General features: G+C 34.3%; 2 protein-coding genes across 2 annotated transcripts; one reads left to right on the top strand and one right to left on the bottom strand.

The window, feature by feature from the left end:
• Positions 1 to 1,182: 1,182 nt before the first annotated feature.
• On the bottom strand, positions 1,183 to 2,203 carry LOC106407657 (ethylene-responsive transcription factor RAP2-10). Its single transcript, XM_013848529.3, has one exon. It carries the CDS (start codon positions 1,926 to 1,928, stop codon positions 1,353 to 1,355), a length of 576 nt encoding a protein of 191 aa, XP_013703983.1. The 5' UTR covers positions 1,929 to 2,203; the 3' UTR covers positions 1,183 to 1,352.
• An 11,275-nt stretch (positions 2,204 to 13,478) lies between these two features.
• On the top strand, positions 13,479 to 16,874 carry LOC125590188. Its single transcript, XM_048763428.1, has 4 exons — positions 13,479 to 14,741; positions 14,826 to 15,114; positions 15,192 to 15,419; positions 15,508 to 16,874. The coding sequence occupies exons 2-4, from the start codon at positions 15,112 to 15,114 to the stop codon at positions 15,841 to 15,843; spliced, it is 567 nt and encodes a 188-aa protein (XP_048619385.1). The 5' UTR covers positions 13,479 to 14,741; positions 14,826 to 15,111; the 3' UTR covers positions 15,844 to 16,874.
• The last annotated feature ends 2,220 nt before the right edge of the window (positions 16,875 to 19,094 follow it).

Below are 19,094 nucleotides of genomic sequence, written 5' to 3' on the forward strand. Positions count from 1 at the left end.
CGGGTAGTGTTGTCTTCACAATCGGAAATCTTCCTAATCTGCAACAAACATTTACATAAATTGTGAGAATGTTGTGAGCCATCTTTGAAAGTTTCTAAAAAAACATACTTTCATAAATCTACCGGTTCAGCCAACCATAGTTTTAGTACCATGTTCATGGGTATCTTCATAACCTCAAATCTAAGTGCAACAAATCAAAATCAGCCAAATTGACCTCACTATCCAAGGATCTAAGTTAAGCTGAGCAAAAATCAACTTAATGAATCATACCCACACAATAAATTTTACTCCTTTGATAACATCCAACCATGGTTTTAGAAGTACAAAGTTCATGGGCATCTCCATAACCTCAAATCTAAGTAACAATAAATCAATATTACCCAAATAGACCTAATTATACAAGGACTTAAGCTAAGCTGAGCAATAAAAATCAACACTTTATTATGTCCAGATTAGGGTTTGTGAGATGAATCAGAGAAGGAAGCTTACTCGTTAGACGATGGCAAGGGTTCTGCAAAGCTTCGACCAGAAAAGGGTCCACTGTCAACCCATTCTCTAACCACCGTTTTGACGGAGGCGTTGTGAAAACTGGGTCCATAAGAATAAAGGGGATAGATGTTTCTCGAGACTTCAGAAATCCTTGTTGACCCTTTTTGTTTTCCTTTCTCTTGCAGCCAAAAGAAAAGACGGAAGTCAAGAGGAAGAAGAGAATCGAAGCATTGACGCCAGCGAGAGGCAGAGAAAGGGAGAAAATGGAAAACCTTTAACATGTGACACGTGTCTCAAGAGACGTTTTTTATTGTCCTTAATTAAGGAACGTTTATTCCAATAATAGCTAATTTTGATTTATTTTTAATTCCAATTATCCTAGAAACCCCAGGTGAAGAATCCCGATAATCATGCTCTTAGTTGTTAAGATCGGACCCTTACCATATTTGCTTTGTAGGACACTCTGTGTCCCTGCTGCTCCATCACTTGACTCGAAACACTCACTTATGTTTCCTTAAGCATCCTGCTCCTTCTGCTGGTACTCACTCACCGACGTGTTGCCATCCGAATTTTAAATATTGCACTGTACATAACATCATACTAACTGTACCGAAGAGTTTTGAACACAACCAAACAATTAACACTTTGAATTTAAACTTTTGAGTACGATGATTTAAATTTAGAAAGGAGTGATTGAGTGAAAACTATTTATAGAAACATACCATTACACTAGTAGTAGTAAAATCTAATCACAGACTCGGTAAAGAGGTGCATGTTAGCAACCTCCGCGCATCGTAAAGACAAAACATTCTCTAAAAATCTTACTTCTACAACGTTTTGTGTTTTTTGGGTGGATTCCTTTCCTAATCGTCATCTGAAGTTTCCGGGTCGGGTAGTTTGTTCAAATCGACTGCTTCCCATGACCCGTTACACCTCTTATCCTTACTACTACACTCATGCTGACCATCGTTAAGACGATAATTACTATGATTAACACTATGATCATCATCCACGTAATCATGATTACCACGTTGATACTGTTGATGATGGTGATGACGATTGCCTCCCGCCGCTTCTAACGCATCCACTTGCGCTCCAACCTCCGCCGCTTTTCTCCTTATGTAAGCCGCCGACATATCCCCACCACCGTTTCCTCCCGCTACCGTAACGCCGGCTAAAAGCTCCGGGAAGTTAAGCCGAGCAGACGGCCCTCGGAGATAGAACACCGCCGTGTCGTAAGCTCTCGCCGCCGCCTCGGGAGTTGAGTAGGAGCCAAGCCAGATCCTAGACCGTTTGTTAGGCTCTCTAATCTCCGCCACCCACTTCCCCCACTTCCTCATCCTTATCCCTTTATACGGTTTCTCCCTCTTCCTCGCCGCCGCCGCCGCCGCAACCGTCGAAGTAGGAACAGCCGCCGCCCCTTCCATCGCTGTCTCCATATGGGTTTTCGCCGGAGATTCCAAGAAAAACCGAAAGAATCAACTTCCTTTCCGATCTAGAGACTTGTTAAATACTAGCAGGAAAATTTAGAGAAGATGTGATATTGACGGCGAAGCGATTACATGCGGAGGGAGGTTGATGAACACGTGGGCCAAGAACAGATGAGAGGAACACGAAACAGCATAAGAGTAGTTCAAAAAACCACCGACACTAATCTCTTAACTACTTTCGCATATATATTTTCTTTACTTTTATTTTCGCTCTCTCTCTAACAGAGACAACAATCTCATCTTCCACAATATATATATAGCTAAAATAGTATTTATTACTAAATGAGTTTATTGTTTGGACGGAAATTAAATATTAGTGTTAAATACGCGCATGCACCTTTTTTTAATAAGTTCGACGGCTCTTTCCACTGGACGGTTACAAAATTAATTTCTATATACTATCAGCTTTTTTTTTTCATCAAAGTATATATATATAACCATATCATACATGCCAATGTTTTCTAGATCAACATTATTACAACAACATTCTTGACCAGCCCCCTAAAAAAACATCAGCTTGAACTCAAACATTACAGAACTACATTCCCCAAAAAACCCACAAAGCAAACAGCAGGTCAACTTTTATCATGCTCAAAAACCTCCAAAAGCCAAGAGGGACAACCAGCGGCAACATAAGATTGCGCAAACTGTCTTTTTGTAGCTGATTGAGCAATAAGAAAAGTACCTCTATTCGAGTCTTTTGTTTCAACACAGACTTTCCATTCCCCAAAATTCCTTACTTCTTTTCTGAGCATACCACTCTGAAATTTAAAAGACGGCCACGCTTTCGGTCTCTCTAGAGCGTTGAGGATATGATTTGCCTCTGCTGCAATAATCACCTTCCTTACCTGATGGTCCTGCAAGCTTTTGATCGCTCACATCAGTCCAACTAAAATTGCTTCCTCCTTCTCATGAGAAGCCACAAAGGATCTCCTGCTATGCAACAACACCACACCTCTATGGTCTCTTAAAACCCAAGCACAGCCCATAACTCTATTCTTTTTCGACCACATCACACCAACATTACATTTTAGCCACCCCTCACTGGGTTTTCTCCATTTGGTTTTCCTCACCATAATCCCTTTTTCTTTTTCACCACTTTCAATACCTTGGTCCATTGATTGAACAGCAAACCAGACTGCAACATCATCCTTGATCTTTCTAATTGTTCCCATCGCATCAAACTCCTTCCCTTCAAAAATTAATTTGTTTCTGTTCTTCCACAGCATCCATAGTATCCAAGGGAAAGACCTCCTAATTTGACTTAGGATTCTGATGTTTAAGCTCATCCTTAAGAGATAATGGATATTTACAAAGATAGAGTCGTCACTGAAACCACCTCTAGGTGAAAGAAAATCCGAAAGAGCCCAGATCAAACGAGCAAGAGGGCAAGTAAATAAAACATGGTTTGCAGATTCCATGTCATTACCGCAATTCCAGCATCTTTCATCAATCTTCATCCCTCTTGAGATAAGGTTCTCAGCAACAGGAACAGCTCCACTTAGCACTCTCCAAATAAACAACTTAATCTTCTGTGGAGCTTGAATATTCCATGTTCTATCTTTCAGTCCATTTATCGATGGCTGAGAATTCGCATCAACGAAGACCGCCTTTAGTTTCTCATGGCTCGCGAGCCAATACCCTGATCTCACCGTATAATCTCCAATCTATATACTATCAGCTCTTTCCACAATTTATTGGACGGCTCTTTCCACAATTTATTTTGTGAAAGTCTATGCCAGTTGCTTAGTATTCCTTAGAACAAGATTACCGGGAGATTCTTAGAGCACGTTCAACGCTGTCTATTAAGTGCGTATTTAACGCTTAAACGTGATTAAAAAAAAATAAAATAAAAAGACAAAACCCGAAGCCACATTTCTTAATTAGGGGCGCTATGATACCGTATGATACCGTATGATACAGTAATTAATTAGGAGACGCGTCTTCGTTTTATCTTCTTTTTTTTCTCTCTTTCGGTTTCTCCGTCTCGGCGACGAGAAGGGCGATTCCTATGGCTCTCGGTGGTTCTTCTCTTGTCGACTCCTCAGCGACGCCTCCTCTCGTCGAGGAAGGAAAAAAGCGACGTCTCCATCGATGGCTCTGCTCGAGGAAGGATGACGGCGATTTGGATGGAGAGCTTGAGTCGGTGGCTCTCAGAGACGCAGATTAACGCCGCCGAGTGTTAATCTTTGTTTTGGTTGTTGATCAAAAGGTAAAAATCTTTTCACTTGATTTTGTCTTAAATTAAGCATGTCTTAATCTTTGTTTTGGTTGTCGATTTGTTTTTTAATTTGTTTCTGTGTTTCAGTCGGTACATGGATGGATCAAGACGCACGATCCAGGTTCAAGACGAAGATAAACGGCGTCAGTTGCTCAGGCGTATGAAACGATAATACTTTGTTCATTTGGTTATGTCTCTGAGTCTTCCAATTATCCATGATCCCTTTTGTTCTTTCATTTTCTAATTTGTTTTTTTGTTTCTTTCTGTCTTTGAGTCGGGAGATGGATGGATGAAGACGCATGATCCGGGTTCGCCAGACCAAAGGCGTACTCTTGTTGATAGAGGTAACCATTTATCTTTGCTCTGTCCAATAGAGTAAAACATTGTCTTAGGTAATTGGTAGGTAAAGCATTGAAATGAATTGACTCCTCGGTGATAAATGCTTTGGTTAGGTTTGCGTTGTGTTTAGGTAATAAATTGATGGTTTTGTGTAGTTAATGAATTGATGTTAAGGTTTGATAGATAGAGATGGTGTAGTGTGATGAATATGTTAGGAATATGTCAATTCGGTTTAATAGATATAGATGGTGGTTGTGATCAATGCATTAATCTTCATATTTCTTCTATTAAACTCTTTCCGTTTCTCCTCTTTTCTTCTCTTCTCAATTCGTTGCTTATGTTCTTTTATCTTCTCTCTTCTTTGATCAACGGAAATGGATTACAATCCATTTACGTAGTCATCAAACTTTGTTGGACTACTTAATAGTCAACAAAGTATTTCTTTTGGTTCATCTCAAGTTCCAACTCCAGTCTCGAAGGATGTTAGTGAGCGTCGGGAACGAAGGAAGTGGACGCCCAGTGATGATATTCTGCTGATCAGCTCGTGGCTCAACACGAGCAAAGATCCAGTTGTTGTTACTTGACTCTCTTAGAAATGGTTCTTGTTATTGTTAGAAATGCTTCTGTTCTTGTTAGAAATGATTCGAAATGTTTATTCTTGTTAAGTCTGATTATTGTTCTTGTTTAACTCTCGGTTTCAGGTCAAGACAGTGTGAAAAGATGGAGCAATGGGAGTGGAATAATCACGAAGTCTCTATGGTCTTGCGGTCTCGTCTTGTGTCACGGAGCTTTCAGAGTCACGGAGTGAAAGTGTAATAGTACTTCTGGTCTTAGAGTCTTGTGGTCTTGAAGTCTTGTTATCTTGGAGTCTTGTGGTCGTGGAGTGTTGTAGTACTTGAGTCAAGGAGTAAAAGTGTAGTAGTCTTTTAGTACTTGTGTCACAAGTCTTGGTATGTAGTCGTGGAGTGTTGTTGTAGTCTTGTAGTACTTCTGTCACGGGTCTTGTATCAGACTTTGGTTCCCAATCTCTATATATTAACTCATGTTGCGTTGATGTTTTATTCACAATCTCTCTATCTCAATGTCTCACTTTCGAACAAACCAAACGTCCAAAGATCACAAACCAATCTCATTCTCTGTCTCTTTCTAAACCAATCTCACTCTCTGTTTCTCACCAATCTCATTCTCCGTTTCTCACCAATCTCATTAAATCAAACACATTCTCTCGTTCTACCAATCTCATTAAACCAAACACATTCACTCGTTCTCACCAATCTCATTAAACCAAACACATTCACTGCCAAAAAAAATAAACCAACTCCTAATCTCTCGTTCTCACCAAACAATTATCAAAAATGGCATCTTCTTCTAATAACACATTTGATGGATCAATTGATGATACTTTTGATCAATATTTTGATCAACATTTTGATAAATATTTTGATCAAACGTTTGAAATTTTTTCCAGCGATCATGGTAATCAAGAAAGAGAGAAAAAAAAGAAGAAAAAAAAAATTTATATCGAAAGGAATCGTGAAGAAGGTGATAGTCGTTTATGGGATGATTATTTCAGCGAAACCCCAACATATCCTCATAATCTATTCCGACGACGCTTCCGAATGAACAAGGGATTGTTCATGCGTATCGTTAATCGACTCTCCAATGAAGTTGAATTCTTTCAACAAAATAGAGATGCTCTCGACATGCGTAGTCTCTCTCCACTTCAAAAGAGTACAGCAGTCATTCGTGTCTTGGCATATGGTAATACGGCTGATGGGGTCGACGAATACCTCCGTCTCGGTGCATCTACTACTCTGTCATGTTTGAAAAATTTTGTGGACGGAATAATTTCTTTATTCGGCGAAGAGTACCTAAGAAGACCAACACCTGCTGATCTTCAACGTCTTCTTGATATTGTTGAGTATCGTGGCTTTCTCGGGATGATAGGAAGCATCGATTGTATGCATTGGGAGTGGAAGAATTATCCCACCGCTTGGAAAGAGCAATATTCTCGGGGTTCGGGTAAACCAACAATCGTTTTAGAGGCGGTTGCTTCATATGATCTCTGGATATGGCATGCATTTTTTGGACCTCCAGGTACCTTAAATGATATCAATGTTCTTGATCGCTCACCTGTTTTTGATGACATAAAGCTTCGCAAGTCACTTACTATGTCAATGGAAGAGAGTACCGTATGGCTTACTATCTCACCGATGGTATTTATCCGAAATTGTCAACTTTTATCCAATCAATTTCATTACCACAAAGCCCGCAAGGAGTTTTATTTGCTCAACAACAAGAAGCTGTCCGAAAAGATGTCGAACGTGCTTTTGGAGTCCTGCAAGCTCGCTTTGCCATTGTTAAAAATCCAGCACTTTTTTGGGGTAAAGTAAAAATTGAGAAGATTATGAGAGCTTGTATCATACTCCATAATATGATAGTGGAAGACGAACGAGATGGATACACTCAATTTAACGTTTCAGAGTTCCAAGAAGTAGAAGACAACGAAAGTTCACATGTCGATCTCTTGTCTTCTATAAATATGCCTTCAAATATCAGCAATATGATGGATGCTCGAAGAAGAATTCGTGATAGACAATTGCATCAACAACTGAAAGATGATTTGGTTGAACATATATGGCAAAAATTCGGACATAATCAAGGCAACAACTGAGTTGTGATGCTTCTCTCAAATTATTCCAATCTTTATTTCATGTTTTATTTACAAATCAATGTTTAAAATGTTATCTTTTAATAAGTTTTATTTAAGAATTATTTTTTTAAGTTTATTAATTTTTAATTTCTAAGAATCCTTAATTAAGAGACTAGCATTGAAACACATTAAATGCTGCCGTCTCTTAGCCAAATCTCTTAGCACACAATTACTATTAAAAATTAGTTATGATACCCATTATGGGTTTTTGGGTTGTACATGCCCTTAGGGTGAAGTTCTTAGCTGAATATAAGAACTTGTCTCTTAACTTTTAACTAAAAAAAGATAAGAATCAGTTTTTAAATATCTTATTTAAGAGCCGGTTCTTAGCTTTTTTAGTTAGAAATTAAGAGACGGATTCTTATATTCCGCTAAAAACTCCTCTAAAAACTCCTAATAATCATGCTCTCTAATTGATAAACTATACTCATTTTCTAACTGAAATTAAGTTACAATGTAGAGTCTTAAAAAAGTTTCTACTGATTAAAAAAATAAAAAAGTGAAAAAGAGAAAGAAACGATATACAAACACTCTCTACATAATCGGAGAGACTTTACCACTGGTTCACTTATATTTTATTATTTAATTTTTTTAATATGTAATTAAATAACAACAAATATATTCATGAGATATCCAGATGTGTATCTAAACATTACTCCCTCCATTTTCGAAAGTAAGAATTTTTAGATTTTTTTCTTGTTCCACAAAAATATATTTTCTATATTGTTAATGTATTTTTTTATACTTTTGAGGAACATTAATTAAAAATATTTGAATTGATTAAATTTCATTGATGAAAAGTTATTGGAAAGTGTATAATAAAGTAAAAATAAATTAAATTATAAATATTTATTAAATTTCTAATAAGTGTGCACACTCTAGAAAATATTACTTTCGGAAACACAGTAGTAATTACTTTCTTATATATTGGACTATGTAGTTCAAATTTGAAATGTCAAATAGTGTAAAAATAAAACTGTTAACCAAATAAAAAGAAAATTTGAAAATACAAGTAAATAGAGGATATTTATTGCTTGCATGGAATAGGAATAGTATTGACGTAAGGGAGGTGGGTCGTTGTTGTGGAATTTTGGAAACAATAATAAATGGCGGTTTTAATTTAATATATTTTAAAAATTATACAGAAGTGTTCAATAATACGATCGATTTTCCTTATTAATTGATTTTTTGAATTAAAATACTAATAGGGAAAGAGGCTGTAAATGACACGCGTGTCTCCTTCTGTTCGGGGGACAAGTTAGTGGGATTTTTGAAGTGTTTTTTTTTTTTGTCTTTTCTTATCTCCTATGTTTATTAATTTTGTCTTCTTTTTTTTGTCAACTATTAATTTTGTCTTATTTTATAATTTCAATATTTTATGCAAAAATATAATTTTCTTAGGATTTATGTACAATCATTATGTATAGTTATTATAGATATAATAGCCACTTTTTTAAAGCTAGTATATAATAGCCACTTTCTACCACTCCTTGTTTTTTTGTTACCATTTGGAATTTGCTAAGTTTTTCCAAAATTTCTTAAATTGTGGTTATGATTAAATCTTGAAATTTCCTGTGGGATCCAACCTTATATAGTTCATCTGAAAAAGTTGTACTATGAATCCCAATCGTGAGCATTACCTAAATTATTGCAAACAACAAATGTCATTAGTCACAATAACTCTAGAAAGTTTTCTTACAAGATAGAATATTTTTTCTAAAAATATCAAAATAAAAAATGTCTGACTGAAAAGCACCAATAGCGAGAATATTTTAGCGAGAATTCTTTTTCTCCCAATTCAACTTATACTTTTGCCAATCAGGTTCCCTCACTTTGTTCAATTTCTCACTTTGTTCCCTCACTGATTTTGAAATGGAAAATAAATTTCACCTGATTTCACTTTTTCTTCTTTTTGTTGCTCTGCCACTTTTCCACCTAGTTACTCTATTTAAATTACTCCTAATTACTCCACAATTTACCAGTCATACCCAAAAATTTAGGTCGGTGGTCGGTGGACATTGTATATGGCGTTTGGAAATAGACGTTCTATCCACGCAATAGCGATGTACTTGATTTTATAATGCCTACCCTTCTAAAGATATCTTCGATGGGATTTAAGGCCATAATCGACACTCAGTGCATATATTTACACTTCACAGCATTGTAAGGCTAGTTTTGTGATAATCTCAAATGGAAACAGTTAAAACGGTGAAACTATATGACCAATAATATTTTTATAGTATATTTTATAATTAGTATAATTATTTAAAAATTATATTTTAATAATATTTAAGATAAAGTAGATTTTTAAATCTTTTTAGCTAAAACATTATATTCTTTAGGTTTCAAAATATAATTTTAAAAAGTTTTTGGTGTTTAAATATAGATGATATTTTTATATTCTAATGGAACTTTTAACTTTATCAAAAACGTGTAATCAATAATATTTTATAGTCTATTTTGTAACTGATTGAATAATTTTTAATTAATATTTTAATAATGTTTTTATGTAGACGACAAGTTTTTTAATAGTTAAACATTGTTTTAAAATTTCATATATTTTGAAATAGAGAAAGTATATTTTAAAGAAATAGAGTATTTAGAAAAAGTGAGTAATGTCTTAATCCTTGGTGTCCAATGCCTGAGCCACACCACACATTAAGAACAATTATATTCTAAGCCTGAACGTTATAGCACCAAACTAATAAAATATAGTCACAATCACAATTCATATTTTTGAAAACTTGAATGCGTTGAAGATCGACTTTTCGATTGGAACCATGTGACTTTGCGTGTTATATTAGTTGTTATTTCTGTGTGCCAATTCAATCGTTTACTGTAGTGTTGTGCAGGCTGAACGGGAGTTTTGGCTTTTGGTTTGACATCCGGTCGAAACTATAAACTGATCAACAAATTTTAAATAACTAATACCAGCTTAAGAAAAACAAATTTTATATAATTAACCGGTTGTCAATTTGGTTCGGGTTGGCAAACAAAAACCGTTATGCTTAAGACGTATCAACCATATTAACCAAATAAATCAAAATATATACCAAAATTGATTTCGGTTTAATCTGAAAGAAATAATAACATCCAAAATTGAATCAAATTGTTCAAATTTCAAATTGAATTACTAGTTCGATTAACTTTGGAAGTTTTATTCAAAACTGAAAATCGAATAATCTAAAAGCATATATACCAAATGCCCAATTCTATTTTACTGACAAGATCTTAGCATTTAATTTTAATACATTGATTAGATATACGTGTTCCAAGTCAAATATGTGCATCGTTGGGTTTAAATGTATATTTATATATTTATTTTGATGTCAAATACAAATTTATTTTTAAACCAAAAATTTTGTAAACGGGTAGAATTTTCCTTGTTCCAGTATTTTTTTTTTGTTTTTGGTAAAATCTGTTAATTTACAGCATATTTTCCCCTCTCTATATGATTTCTGTAGTCAGTACGTCATCAAAAGCGGTTTTACGTGTGAGTATGTCATAGGATGGCTTGGATTCATATCCAAAAAAATCCAATAATAAGAAAGTAACTGATAAGAGACGTAAGAATAGGTAGGGCTAGGCATTTTATCCGTTAAATTTGATTCAATTATTTATTTGTTTCGATTCGATCCGAAAATTCTGAATATCCGTAAACTTTCGAAGCAAAGTAAATACTAAAAATCAATATCCGTTAAAATCGAAGCAAATCACAAATATTAAATTTTTGGGAAGCGGATATCCGATCCGATCCGGCAATATATAAATACATGTATATCTTGATTATATTTAAAGTTTTTAATGTATAAAATTATATAATTATTAGTCTAACATATGATTTGATAAATTCTATTCACATTATTACTTATATAAAAGTATTACATTAAAGGAAGATAACACATTTATGACAATTATATTTTTTTCTTAAGTTTTATGTTATTATAATTGTTAACTAAGTTCAAATTTACAAAATATGTAGATTCACTACTTCTTTTAATTTTTATCATATATATCATACAAACAAATATTTTACAAAACAAATTTGTATCAAAATTCTAAGATTATTTGTATTAATCAAAATATATGAGATATCCGCGAATACATTTGTAAATATCCGCAAATATCTATTTATTTTCCGGATATCCGTTTTTTTGAATATCCGTATTTTTCCGAAGTAAATCAAATCGAAAAATTAGATATACGTGACACACGAAGCAAATTACAAATACTTTCAAAAATTCGGATATCCGATTCATGCTCAGGCCTACAAGTAGGTCCATTTTGCACATAAATATTATGTGACCGACATTGATGTCATGACAGACATAAATCGTAATGGTTTAAGATTTGTTATACTTTATATATGAACGTGTAACCAAACGCATTTCATACAAGACATTTTTAGTAGAAAACTATTTGTTTGACAGAAAGTTTCGGATCTTTCGATCTTTATAAATGGAACGGATCGGGTAACACTCAGACAATACATATTTTAGAACATTTATATCGGTGAATCTTTCACCAGAATCACTCACCAATTATATTAAAATTATTCAAAAAACTGAAATATGTATCAGTCCTTAAGTCTTGCACTCTATATACTTATATATATATACTATTAGTTTCGCACACTTTACACACTTCTGTTCACAGAAGAATATTTTTGTTGTAACAACAGTCAATAATTTGTTGGATAAAAATATATAATTAAAACCTGGAATACAAAACTGTTTTCTATAATTAAAACCACTTTTTTAACCACAAAGTAATAGTCTAGTAGTAGGCGGGTTCAGGATTGTTAAGCAATCCGGGTTCGAAGACACTATACTACATTTCAACTTGTGGCTACATGGATATAGACGGCCCATTTTAAATAATCTGAGTAAGAATCTATCCGTGGATCGCACCGCTTTTTAGAGATTAGATTGAGTTTTTTTATAGAATCTTGATACTTCAAAATTAAACGAACAAAAAAACTAAAAACACTTTTATATGATAAGTTTTTTTACCACGATATAATACAAAAGCCATAAAGACAGATTTGACCAACATGAAACCGTTTCACATTCACTCTTAGCATAATATAGTAAAATGCTAATGTCTTCATCTACAAATATACTAAGGTTACAAAGTTTCTAATGTTGATTACTCAATACAGCGTCACAACAACAAAGCAGTTAATATCTCGACATCACTTTTCATTTTCTTATTTGGATGCTAGTGAATAGTCAACATTTGTTTTCATATCATAATTCTTGCTAATACTAATTAGCGTATATCGTATAAATAATAATGCAGTGGGGATTAGCTGTGAACTGGTTGGCACATGTTACCCAAAATTTAAATTTTATTTTATCTGTTGGGAGACATACAACAGAAGCAAACACTTGAATCGATAAGGGACCACAAACATATTTAGTTTACGTACCTTTTTGTTAAACCATGATAATTCCGTAATAGACGTAGACATATATAGTGTGGATCCATCAATTTACAGTGATGTCTTAGGAAGTGAAAAGGACATTCGTGCCTTTTCTCTCGACTTGGAGTCATTTTAATGATTTTATACATAGAACATGTATCTGTATGAGTTCACACACACATGTATGCAGGGGCGGATGTAGTAAACGGCGGCGAACGGGGTCATGTGCCCCCGACTAAATATTGATTTGCTTCAATTGATCAGTTCAAAATCTTAAATTTCTTTACATAATTTGCTCACATTATAAGAAAATGCCCCCATCTAAATCAAACTTTATGATAATGCTCGACTAAATTTTTTTCTATATCCGCCACTGTGTATATGCTTACGCAATTTGAATCGAGTTTACCTGACGCGCGTAATAAATACAGCCTATAACTCATTTTATCAAACTTGGTGTTACATATGAACCTAAAGGCTTGCAGGTATTTCAGCCACGTCAAAAGGAATTCTTGTTTTTGGTTGAAAATGTATTATTACTGAGTGGCTCCACAATCATCGTAACTTGGTGTCACTGCAAGAAAACATGTGATTTCCGACCACGGGTTACGACTGAAGAGGTAGTCGCAAAATATAACGACTATGCGACGACTGTTAGGCGACTAATTGGCGACGCAGAAAAACGGTCGCACAACAGCCGCAAATTAAACGACTACAACAACCAGTCGTAGTTTAGTCGTTAAATAACGTCTGGCTAGCGACTAATACCATGTCGGAAATATCCAGTCGCATTATAGTCGGTAAATAGCGACTGATTAACGACTATGCGTATGTGGTCATCATTTAGTCGCTAATCAGTCGGTTAAAACCGATACATGGCACATTTTTTACATTTTGGTCGTTGTAACTAATATTTTACTGGTTGGTCAGTCTTTAGTCGCTAATAAGTCAGACAATTTGCAATATAATACAGACGGTGTCTCCCCACATTTCTGCCGAGAAACCGTATAAACAAATTTCAAAAAAACAAAATCGTGAAAGACAAAAGAAAAAGAAAGATTGTTTGAAGTGTTACAATGTCGGGAAATAACAACAATGCTAATTTTCGAGATTGGATGTACAAGAGGATCGATGAACGGACGGGAAATTTCTCGGAAGAATTCGTAGCAGGGGTGGATCAATTCATGACATTTGCCAATAGTCAGCCTCTCACGCAAAGCAACGGGGGTAAATTTTTCTGTCCATGTAGTGTTTGCAAAAACGATAAATTTCTTCCGGGGTCAAAAATTTGGAAACATATATATAGTAGAGGATTCATGCAAGATTATTATGTTTGGTCTAATCATGGAGAAGAAATTGATATGGCATTAGGAACGAGTCATGTTGACCCGACACATTTAAGTGGTAATGAAGAAGTTGGTACTGAAGATATATATGTTGATATGGTAAATGATGCTTTTCGTGATAATGTGAGTTCTGACAATTATCACCAGGGTGGTAGTTACCCGGATGGTAGTTACCAGAATGTAGTAGACGATGCATGCAACCATTCAAAAAAGTTTTATGATTTGTTAGAAGGAGCAAAAAATCCCTTGTATGATGGTTGTCGTGAATAATATATTTGATTGTTTTTATGCCACTTAATTTACTTGAGGCTTTGCAAACAAGAAAATATTAACTTGTGAATGTTTTATAGCTCACTGAGTTTTTTTATGTGAGGGTTAACTTCTTAGCTCACAGTTTTTTTAGCTCGCTAGTTGAATACTATACGAGGCTTGCTTAGCTCACACCTTTTTCAGTTCACTTGAATGTTTAGAGTGTCTGATGTAAGCTCACTTTGTCTTTAAATTTGGCTTGCTTTGGTTGGCTTAGTCACTGGTTTATTACTTCTGTTCCTATTTAATATATTCATTATTTTGTTTATGTGTTTTGAGGTTTGGTCGTGACAAAGGGAAACTGACCCGAAGGATCTCAAAGACTTTCAGAAAAAAGTTTGATGCTGCTTATTACAGTTGGACTGTTGTGCCTCAGGACAAACAAGAGACAATATTTATAGAATTTGCAGTTAAGTCTTTTATCTTCTATATTAAATCTCAACTTTTGTTTAATTTGACTTTTAACATCAATTTTCTCTGTGTTTTTTTGTAGAAAATTCACACTTGGAGTCAAATACACACTGGTCTTGTCCAGGAAAAATTTGAGAGCATATGTCAGCTACGTATAAAAGACATGGTTAGCATTTGTAGGAGGAAACGAAAGCAACCAAACTGGATCCATGATACTCTGTGGGAAGAAATGACAGCGTATTGGGACACTCCTGTAGCGAAAAAAAAAAAGTGAAACTGCATCAGTGGCTCGTTTGTCTGAACGGAACAGACTTGGTCCACAAAAGCACAACACTGGCGAGAAGTCTTTCCAACAAATCGAATATGAAATGGTAAGCTGTTTTTGCTCCTTTCATAAAAGTTAAACAATCTGTATCATTAACCTTTGCTTTTTTTTTTACCATTTTAGGTTGAGGAATTGGGCAGACCAGTTTCTCTTGGTGAAGTTTACATCAAGACACATACAAAAAAGGATGGGACCTATGTTGATTTGAAAGCCGAGCAGGTTGCAGAGATATATAAGAAGAACAAAGAAGCCAAGTTGACTGCCCTTGAAGCTGAAAACTCACAGAGTTCAGATGGTGCTTCCAATGATCGACAGCTCTCCATAGAGGAGGACACCGAGATATTCCTTTTGGTAAGCTGTTTCTTTCAAAAAAAAAAATCTCTTTATACTTCATACTCTTTTCTTCTGCTTTATAGTAACAATTTTTTTTTTGTTGTAGTCTACTTTCACAGATGAAAGAGGACATTACTATGGCATTGGAAGCCTCCAACAAACTCTCGTCAATGGTAAACGGAAGTATAATGAGGTCTCTTCTTCTGCATTCCTTGACATGAATAAGCAGCTTGAAGAAGCTCACCGCAAAATAGAAGAGCATGCGGCTTCTAATGCAGCACATGCTACTACTATTGCTGAGCAGGGCTCTACTATTGCAGAGCAGGGTGCTACTATTGCAGAGCAAGCAAAGCAGATCAAAGAGTTTGCTGTAGTGAAGAAGTTTCTGTCTGCAACTGATCATAGATTTGATCAGTTCGTATCTACTAATTCCACCACCTGATCATGCTTTCTTGTTTATGTCTCTTGGACATGAAACTTGACTTTTGTTTAGTTGTTTGTCAATATTTTCTGTAAACTCTTGGTGGTAGGTAACATTTTTTGTAAACTCTCAGTGGTAGGTAACATTTTTTGTAAAACTCTCGGTGGTTCACATTTTCAGGTTTAAAATTAACTAGTGTTTTCTAATTCACAATTTGTTTAATAAATATTGTTTTATTATATAATAGCATCACAAACAAGAAAGCACAAATAAGAAAATTAGGAATTAAAATAACAAAAAAGAAGTCTGAATACAGTCGTAAAACAGTCATCAAAATAGAAATATTTTAAGACTAAATAGCGACTCATAAAATAACTGTAGTCGCTAAGCAGTCAGAAATATATTAACTAGTTTACGACTACGAGTACCGACTAATTTATGACTAAAAATACCGACTGACTTACGACTGCACATAACTGACTGATTAACGACTACAAGAACCCGATTGATTAACGACTTCGAATATCCGACTGATTAACTACTGCATTTAAACAAAATACTTGCCAAGAAAGTAGTTGTAGATTAGACGTTAAATAGTCAGAGTGTAGTCGTAATATAGTATGACTGTTGCCCGACTAGTTGCCGACTGATTTAATTAGTTGTAATTTAGTCGTAAGATAGTCGTAATTTGGCGACCGATTCCCGACCGCTCTAATTACCGACACGATGATTGACGACCATAACGTTTAGTCGCTATTCAGTCGTAATACGTAATTTGCGACTGTTTCTCTACCGATTCTGCAGTTGGTATCTACTTGTTTTCTTGTAGTGTGTTACATATGAACCTAAAGGCTTGCAGGTATTTCATACACTGCTTCTACTAGTGAGTGTCTCCACAATCATCGTTACTATAATATCATAGTTATACTTCTATGTTATTACTCTTATAGAGGAAGCAGTGCCCTGCCTAGCTTTCTAGGGGCTAAAGCAAAATTTTAAATAAACTATGTATCATAACTATCATATAAAACTATAAAAATAATTAATATAAAATTTATATAACTCATGATGCTGATAAATAGATGATAATAATTGCATATAGTATTCAGTAGTGTTATAAAAAAACTAGATATAAATTTTATTCTTTGGGGAATTAACTATATAAGTTAATAAGATATTAAACATTCCATATTAAAAATATGCTATTAAAATTCTGCAAATATCTGATGTATTATTTTGCCAAATAAAATTTTTAAAGTGAGAAATTTATAATAGAATCAAATCAATATGATATTTTATGAAAATAAATTAATATAATCAAAATATAAAGAAATGCAGTCAAAAGAAACAAGTCATGAAAATCATAATCAATAATAAGTCATGTAATTTTATGGTAAGTTAATTAATATAGCTCAAATTGTAAAATAATTTCACAGATATTTAAGCAAATTAACAAATTGAATTTGAGCAATGAAGTACTAAAATTTGGAAAGAGGACCTTAAATTTGATTAACACGGTGGGGCTGAGGCAATTGCCTCTTTAGTAACATACTCTCTCCGTTTCAATTTACTTGTCTTTGGAGAATAATTTTTTTGTTTTAAATTAAGTGTCGTTTTACAATTTCAATGTAAAATTTAATGATTTTGTATTTCAATATATTTTTCTATTGGTTGAAATATAGTTAGGTGTATTCAGAGCCGGCTCTGGGCCCAAGCTAAAGAAGCATGGGCTTCCGGCCGCCAAATAATATTAATATAACCGGCCACAAATTCCAATAAGTGTGTCTTTAGTGTAGTAGTTCAATAGCCACAGTTCAGTAACTCCGAACCAGAGTTCAAATCCCCTACCTACATTATTTTATTTTCGGCCACTTTTTCTTTTTGGGCTTCTAGCCTTAAAAATTCTAAGCCCGGCTCTGGGTGTATTGGTAATGATGTTTTATCTAGTAAATATACAAAATTAATTATTTTCTTAATTTGTGTATCCGGGTCTAAAACGACAATACGTTGTAATCAGAATGTAGAATCACTAAAACGACAATATGTTGTAATCAGAATGTAGAAGCAAACAAGTCGATGTATCATCATCATCATTCATACAGTCCGCTCTTTCGGGATGCGTAAATTGTACCTTATATTTTATATGATGATAATTAACCTACGTATTCTATTGTTATTTGGACGCATGTGTAAACAATAGACTCTGTTTTTCGTCAAATGTATTTTTTTAGTTTATTATTGACTTCTGAAATCGAACTGTATAAGACAGTAGTTCTATCAACAACAAAACTAAACGTAAGATAGAAGATAGAACACTAATTAAAGACATCTATGTCGGGAATATCTCGACATTTTTAATTAACAGAGGATAATAGTTAAGAATTCATTTATGAATTATACTCCTACTAGTTAGTTTATAACCTAATTAGTGATTTATTGGAGAGCATCCAAGCACATCAAAAGTTTTGACTATTGACTTTATTAAAGCCGAAGGAGGAACATGAAATGATGCAAAGGGTAAGAACGTCATGAAACTGTAAAACTAATGCAGAGAACAAAGCGCACATGTGAAAATCGTGAGTTGCGAAAGGGGGATGTATACACCTAAAAGCTTACTATTTTAAAACAATTATTGAGCTGCGTTTGTCAAAGATCGTAGGTAAAGTCACATTTATATTTGTCCAAAATCTTGTTATTCGGCGTTTCACTGCTTAACTTTTACATGCGACAACTGCATTATTGAAACTAAATGATTTGACTTATTATACACCTACATTGTACCTCTATATAAATATAAAACTCAATACCATCTCCAGCTTGAATTTTCAAACAAGTTTATATTTATGTCCCTTATTAAACATATGATAAAAATAACATTAACTTATTTGTAATTTGGGATATTGATGTAAAAAAAGAGTTTGGGATATTGCAAGAACAGATTTGATCATCACTCGAGTTTTAAAAAGTTTGAGCTAGCTTTGGTCTCGTTTCTAAAAAAACTTAACTATATAGCCAAAGATCATGTTCGATTAATCACAAATATCTGAAAACTAACTGTGGATACCGCATACCAAGTCGATTTTCTTACATGGAAGTATCCATCCATACTTGCATGAACTGAAAATATTTGCATGTATTATTTAGTGATTATAGGTTTTTATTAACCATCATTGAACAAACCAAGAATGTTAATGGGCCTATCATGGGTCTTGGTTTCTACTGTAATCATGACTCGATAAACAGCTCTGGCCCAGTAAAATTAGACGGTGTAT

This window comes from Brassica napus, chromosome C7 (genome assembly GCF_020379485.1).
Source record: "Brassica napus cultivar Da-Ae chromosome C7, Da-Ae, whole genome shotgun sequence".
NCBI classification, from domain to species: Eukaryota; Viridiplantae; Streptophyta; class Magnoliopsida; order Brassicales; family Brassicaceae; genus Brassica; species Brassica napus.

Excerpts from the sequence above, each read along its gene's own strand:
- LOC106407657 (XM_013848529.3), bottom strand. The coding sequence starts at position 1,928 with ATGGAGACAGCGATGGAAGGGGCGGCGGCTGTTCCTACTTCGACGGTT.
- LOC125590188 (XM_048763428.1), top strand. Across the intron at positions 15,420-15,507 it reads ACACCGAGATATTCCTTTTG|TCTACTTTCACAGATGAAAG; the intron begins GTAAGCTGTTTC and ends TTTTTGTTGTAG.